Here is a 7,025-nt window from a genome sequence, read left to right as displayed (position 1 = left end):
TTTTTGCCTCCTTTTTCGACACAGCTGGGATACACAAAAAAAAGGTAAGAAGAAAACAACAAAAACGACAAAAAAAAAAAACAACAAAACGACAAAAAAAAAAAAAAACAAAACGACAAAAAAAAAAAAACAAATGGGGCTGAGCGGCTAATTGGCCAACTGGCTGAGAGGCCACAGTGTGGCAAACCAAAATGATTGTTGTGAAAGGTAAAACGCCCTTTTAAACCCAATTTGGAGTTACCCTGAACGCCTTGCCCATGTTCCACCCCGAGGGTAAACGCACAATTTTAAAGAAAGAAAGGAGCATGGTTTAGCAAACAGTCAAAAGTCGGCTAAACACGCTCGTCTTTCAAAGAACAGGCACACACTCACACACACGCACGTATTTGCGCATGTACCTACTTGGGCGTGCCCACTGTCTGCTTTGCCCCACTGGAAAGGCGCCATGCAGGACAAGGTGAGCTTCCAGAGGAACAAATCGCGGGGCCTGAAAAATGAACTGAGTCAAGCGCAAATTAACCAAAGAATTAAAAACATCAATTTGACCAAAAGGCTAATATCGTATGAGAGGTATATCAATGCTATTCCAAAAGAGGAGAGAAGAAAAGATATGAAAAATGATTGGCACCCCGAGACTCCGCGTATTAACAGGAATCTCAGCTTGTCCCAGTGGAATAAAGAAATGAAAAAATGGAGGAAGCAGGTACATGCTTGGGGGAACATGTCTGAAGAAGTCCACAAATACATCTGTAATTTGCCCGCTTTGGAGAAGTATAATTATTTATCCAAGTTAAAATTGCCTGAACTGAGTCAGGTAGAAATTGCAAATTTGAAAAAAAAAAATGAAGAAATTGCAAATAGGACGTTAAAGGATGTTGTGCGAACGGGAGATGACCTCCATGATGAGGGCGACTATGGTGGTGATGGTGGGGGGCACCCACAAACCCATGACCACATACTCGATAAGCCGCTTTTTTTTTTACCTCACAATTTCAGTGGTACCATATTAAACAACAAATTTGTTGTTATTAAACGGGATGCCTTAGAGGACTCCCTCCAATCGTTGAGGAGAAATTATGAGGGAAAATATCGCCCCCTGTATGAAAAGTATTGTGCCTTATATCTGACACCCATCGATGGGGATAGCAACCAGGAGGAGCAATCCCACACGGGCGACATTGCCGTTTTTGCCAAGGGGGAGAAACATGTATCAGCTGATGATGTGATGAAGACGTACATGGAGAACCAAAAGGGGGAGGCCTCCCAGTACCTTCGCCCAGTTGATGTGAAGTCTACCACTAGGAGTAGCCACCCGCGGGATAAAATGAAAAAAAGGTTTTAAATGACAAGTATGGGAAAAAAAAAAAAAAAATGTCTTCTGGGGAAATTTCCCCCATGAGGAATGTATCCTCCATTTTGTTGCACTCGACTGGGTGGACGTCTCATTTGGATTGTGCAAATTTCTGTTTGCCTACCTCACCCCTACATCGCCGTACATTTTGATGAACATATCTACACATTGTGTTCATTCTGGGGAAGGAGTTAATCGACGTTGTGTCCTCCCCCCCCCTGGAGCAGTCTCCACCACGATAATGCAATTTTTACAGTGTAACGGTTTTTAAAAACGGCTCGAGTCGTTTCCATTTTGTTCAATTCATCGCTTATAAAAAAAGGGCTACGTATCAGCCGAACACCAAGGTGTGTAACCATAGTGGTAACAAAAATCTGCACAGCACAGAAGTAACCTTTTTACTATTCACTCCACTTGGTGCTTCTCAGAGTATGCACACATACATGCAACGAAAGTGACATGATGGTTAGCCAACTAATTGGAGGTACCCAAATTAGTGTAGCACTCACTCCTCTTTTAGCCCCAGCGGCTAAGGGCAAGGCATAAAATTTGTTCCATTTAAACGAAGCGAACATGGGGAAGAAGCGACCTCATGAACCCCTAAAAGAAGCTCCTTAATTGTGCTCAAAAAGTGTCGCATACCTTTCGCATGCTCATGTTGGGTCGTAATTTCTTCATTGCCGTTGCGGGTATCAAATTGACGCGGAGCTGCACTCGAACCGTTTCGACTTTGCGGCGATGAGCCCACTACGCTTTCCAAAATTTTTTGTTTCTTTTTTGTGTTTCTTTTTTGTGTTTTTTTTTTGTGTTTTTTTGGTTTTTCTCCCCATGTTAAGAAGGTCAACGCGGAGTAAAGTCATCCCTGTTTTTTTTTTTTCCCATGAGCGTACCCCTCCACACACGCCATTGCGCAGGTGCACGTTCGAAACAGCTGGGCAGGGGGAAATCAGCATAACCCATCCATACGTCCTAAGGGATACAGCGGGGAGTGCAAACAAAACGACCGTGGCGAAGATAACAAAGGCGGGTTTACCCATTTGTGCGCAGGGTGAGAAGGGTGCGCGGGGGTCCCTTTGGCGGCCCGTTTGAAGGGTAGTAAGCACATGAGTTGGTAAAGGGGAACGCCCACAAGCTACGCATGCGCTTAAGCACAGACTTAAGCCCATGTAGGAAAACACCCCTGTGTACCCCTTCACCAAACTGAGCACCCCCTCCGAAGGATGCAACTGACGCAGGTCCTAAGCGGACTTTGGAGACAGTCCATCGTCCGAAGCGCAGACAACAGCGGAGTCATCAAAGCATGCATAATCGGAATTGGAAAGAACAAATGGGGCACGGGAAAAATAGGAGATCGAATTCGGGTTTCCATACGAGACAAAACAAACGATTGCACCATTCAGGAAAAAACTCCCAAGGGAATCATCGTTCGAAGAAAAAAAGAAACAAAGCGGAAAGATGGCAGTTACATCAAATTCGATGACAATGCCTTTGTCATTATATCGAAGAACAAACTTAAGGCAACCAAGATAAAGGGCCCCGTTGCTATGGAAACCAGGCATAACTGTAAAAACCTCGCCAGGTACATTTTCTAACTGCCTGCATGCAGCGGGGGAGTCTACCTGGGGGGAGTTGGGAGAGACTTACAGACACAAAAGGGGACCCCCTATTCCCATTCCCTACTCAGCTGCAAAGAAGAAAAAAAAAAATGCAGTCCCCCAACTTCACTCTGCTGTTCTTTTTTTTAATAATTTTTCACTTTTTTTTAAGAACTGTTATTTTGGGCATATAAAATGGGAAGAAAAAAAAAAAAAAAAAAAGCCATGCATATATATATGTACACACATGTAAAAAAAAAACATAAGCGTCATGAATAAGACTGTAACTCTGTTCGCGCGTATGGTGAAAAATAGGCACGCTGGTTTAAAATGGGCATCCTCTCCAAGGGGGTGCGCGCTCAACGCGCCGTTGATTGGCGGCGTTGATTGGCAGCGCTACTTGGCGTGTTGCTTAGCTGCGTTGCTTGGCAGCGTTACTTGTCGTGTTGCTTAGCTGCGTTGCTTAGCTGCGCCGCCGTTCCGACTCGTCCTCGTTCATCCTACACGCACGCACCCCGCTCAACGTGCACCAAAAAATGGAAGCTCGCGCACATAACCGCCTCCCGTGCAGCGAACCCCTGCACTTTCCTTTGTCAACTTAATTATGTGGCATGTATGGCTTATCCCGTTTAACGTCAAAAAAGGAAAAAAAAAAAAAAAAAACGGAGGTTCATGGTTGATGTTTCATACTTGATGGTTAATGCCTTATGGTTGATGCGCGTGATAAATGGGGCGAATCGCATGCATGATAGAAAAAAAAAAAAGGGGGAGGGGAACTTTCCCGCAAAAAAGGAACACGTAAAATAAATAAAAATTGGGACATCCTAAGTGGTTGCATAGGAATCACAAAGCTTCGGAGTGTCGGAGATGGAGATGTAAATGCCGATAATTAAACCTGCGGGGGGGGGGGGAAGAAAGCGGACGGGCGAATAAGGCACAGATGTGCATGCGTATGCCTATGCGTATGTGTGGGGAGCATACTGCGGAACAGCGAACGCATATGCGTGGAGGGCGGGTGAACGCACAGCTAAGAGTGCAAAGGAATAGGTCGGAAAAAAAACACCCACGTAACATGCACATGCACGCCACCCCGTTCTTGTCAGACATCCATCGCAGACAACTCCGCACAGCTCTTCTCACCATATAATGCCAAGGTTTCCGAAAAGACAAGAATTAAAATCATTCCAATAAATAATCTGTTTTGCTGCGCATTGGCTCTTACTCCAGCGTCACCAACAATTCCGATAGCCAGTCCGGCGGCCTGCAGGAGAGGTGGGGTGAAAAAGGAAAAACAAAAAGATGGCTCACGTGTTCTCCTCGCTTAGGGGATCCACTGATCCGATACGCCACACTGCCATAATGGCATAGTTGTAATGGAATGGAAAAGTACACCCTTATGTATACATCGCAGAACAAACATTTCGAAAAATCTGCTCCTTACCAATGAACTCAGTCCTACTATGAGTCCAGACGACAGGTGAGTGTATCCGGAAAAAGTAGAATATTCTGCCGCGGGGGCCACTGTCGGGAGGAAAAAAAAAAGAGGGTTTGGGGGGGATGTAGGTATACTCATGGGTGTGCACTTGCGCCCGTGTGCATCTCTGCGTAGGGGCTAACAGCAGCAGATCGCCTCCAACTAGCCCAACGCCCTAACGCGTGTGAATCTTATTGTTCGCCACTCCGTGCGCACACCCCTCGTTGATGCATCGCTGTGTGTGTGCCACTAACTTTTTCCATATATAAGGATAGACATAATGATTCCGTAGATTCCAAGCACACCAGCCATAACCACAGGCAAAATCGATTTCATGATTAAGTCGGGCCTCATGACACCAACGCTACACACCCCTACGCCACTTTTCGCCGTTCCATAGGCGGCCCCGAGATCTGCAAAAGGAAAGGGGGGGAGAAGGAGTACAGGTGAAAAGGAGCAAAGGTGAAAAGGAGTAGAGGTGAAAAGGAGTGGAGGTGAAAAGGAATGAACAAAGAAACAATTTACATGCACAGTGTGCATAATTTTTCACGCATGTCAATACTGCACATAGTAGTATGCACAAGGGGTGTGTGTGGGAAAGACAGAGTACAGCATGGGGTCGGCAAAAATTAGTCCCCCCAACGTTGGGAACTGAAGATGCACAACTTGATCACGCAGGTGGCTGCAAAACCACATCCATGCATTGGCGTTGCAGAAGTGAATTCCTTTTCAACCAAAAAAAAAAAAAAAAAAAGGATTACTCGAAAAGATGGAGGACGCGGCGATCCCCATAAACCCAAAAAAAGCTGAATTGGGATCACATGGTCGCATTTTCGGAACAAAAAAAAAGTAAGATAAAGTGGGTTAAAATGTGATAATGTTGGATGCTCTTTGCTAAGCTTCGCGAGCGAAAAGGAGGAGGGAGCCCTTATGCAATTGTAACGCTGCGATTGGGAGGGGGCACGAGTAGCGAGAGTTGAACGTGCGATGAACGAGTGGTGACTATGAACGGTCAGCAGAGATGGTGGAGTGGCCAGATGGCGAAAAGGAGAAATGGTCCAACAACATAAACTTTACACAAGAGGGTAAGCGCAAATAACTACACGTATGTCAATATGCATGCTAATGTCAGTACGTACGTTTCTCAAGCGTATGGTTAACCCGCGTATCAATAATGTACAGGGTGTCATGTATGATGAAAAATGCGTATGTTAAAATGCTAACGCGTTGGTATATATATATACAGGTAAATATACATATGGAGGGTAAAAAAAAAAAAAAAAGCAAGGAAAAAGCGAAATATGTTTTAAAGGGGTTTTTCGTTTTAATTGTGTTTATGTAATTTGAAAAAATAAAAATAAAAAAAAAAAAAAAATCCCCTTCTCGCATGCATATTGAGTTATAAAATTGGCAGAAATTTAAAAAAAAAAAAAAAAAAAAAATTTCAATTTTGGGGGAAACCTTTTTAAAGCCTTCTTACATGTAAATAACTACACATATACGTGTAAGTGATGTATAACACCCCATGGACTGGCAGAGAAACGCGCCAAAAGAAAAAAAAAAGTGTCAAATGGCATATGTTGGCAAATGTATGTAGTAGTGGAAAGTGCCATTTGTGCTACCTCCTCCTTTTTTCTGTGCTTCACGTTTCGCGTGTCCCTTTTATTTTATTTTATTTTATTTTATTTTATTTTATTTTTTTGAGCTCCACTGGACGAAAAAATGTTTGCCCCCTCCCGTACAGACAACTCAGTCAGAAGAAGGAAAAATGTTAAAAGGAGGAAAAAAAAAAAAAAAAAAAAAACACTCCTTTTTTGCCTTCTCCCACATGGCTGTGTTAAGTTAACATTCCCACGTTGTGTACATTTCGCATAAGGCATATGCACATAATTTTGTGCACCTCCCCCCCTGGGTGTCACATTAATCGCGCCTGGAAAATAAACAAACGAATGACTGTTAAATGGGGCCGGCAAACCTTTATACAATACGGGTGAAGTATCTCCCATGAACAGGACCAAACGGCTAAGAGAAGCACATTTTTTAACCCCACCGTGAATGACCCATTTGTACGAACATATATTTATGCCTACGCAGAAGCGTACACAGGGCGGATTTAAATACACACACTTGGATGCGTACTTTGTTTATACACTTAATACACATTTTGTTACTCCCTTTTGTGGGCGGTCACCTTTTTCATCACCGTGGCTCCATGTTGGCAATTTAAAGGTAGCCTATTTGGCTTCACCCCGTTCTGTTAATTGCATTTCTTTTCTGCGCCTCAACCGATAGAGGTGGTCTGTCCTTACCATCAAGAAAACGCATATTTTTTTAACGTCAAAGGGTAAAACGTTATGCGTATTCCTGTCCGACGTGCGTGTGTGTATCAGCAAAAAGGGTGTCAAATAAAACCATTTCACGTTAACGCTCCGTTTGGCGAAATTGTGTGAAGTTTTACCCCCCGTGTGATCGGTCAAAATGAAGAGAAGAGAAGCGAAGCGAAGCGAACTTTTCTTCGAAGGGCACCTAACGGATAGACTTCCGCAAAATCGCATGTGGCTGTTTTGTTTTTTTTTGGGGGGAGCATAGCTGTGCATTTCTGTTC

The 7,025-nt window shown here is 43.8% G+C and overlaps 3 protein-coding genes across 3 annotated transcripts; 2 read left to right on the top strand and 1 right to left on the bottom strand.

Moving 5' to 3' along the window:
- Window positions 1–191: 191 nt before the first annotated feature.
- PCYB_102280 (hypothetical protein) lies at window positions 192–1,342 on the top strand (the record flags this gene model as incomplete). The annotated part of the gene is made up of 2 exons (XM_004222777.1): window positions 192–207; window positions 441–1,342. The coding sequence occupies 2 exons, from the start codon at window positions 192–194 to the stop codon at window positions 1,340–1,342; spliced, it is 918 nt and encodes a 305-aa protein (XP_004222825.1).
- A 1,229-nt stretch (window positions 1,343–2,571) lies between these two features.
- PCYB_102270 (50S ribosomal subunit protein L14) lies at window positions 2,572–3,140 on the top strand (the record flags this gene model as incomplete). Its single annotated transcript, XM_004222776.1, has 2 exons — window positions 2,572–2,930; window positions 3,119–3,140. 2 exons carry the CDS (start codon window positions 2,572–2,574, stop codon window positions 3,138–3,140), a joined length of 381 nt encoding a protein of 126 aa, XP_004222824.1.
- A 630-nt stretch (window positions 3,141–3,770) lies between these two features.
- Window positions 3,771–5,687, bottom strand: PCYB_102260 (vacuolar ATP synthetase; the record flags this gene model as incomplete). The annotated part of the gene is made up of 5 exons (XM_004222775.1): window positions 5,182–5,687; window positions 4,675–4,833; window positions 4,388–4,467; window positions 4,087–4,207; window positions 3,771–3,841 (listed from the first exon to the last, which is right to left on the bottom strand). The coding sequence occupies exons 1-5, from the start codon at window positions 5,249–5,251 to the stop codon at window positions 3,771–3,773; spliced, it is 501 nt and encodes a 166-aa protein (XP_004222823.1). The 5' UTR covers window positions 5,252–5,687.
- Window positions 5,688–7,025: the final 1,338 nt, after the last annotated feature.

Source organism: Plasmodium cynomolgi, chromosome 10 (assembly GCF_000321355.1).
Source record: "Plasmodium cynomolgi strain B DNA, chromosome 10, whole genome shotgun sequence".
Classification (NCBI taxonomy): domain Eukaryota; phylum Apicomplexa; class Aconoidasida; order Haemosporida; family Plasmodiidae; genus Plasmodium; species Plasmodium cynomolgi.
The sequence above is the reverse complement of the archived record's forward strand: the minus strand, read 5'-3'. Positions and strand labels throughout refer to the sequence as shown.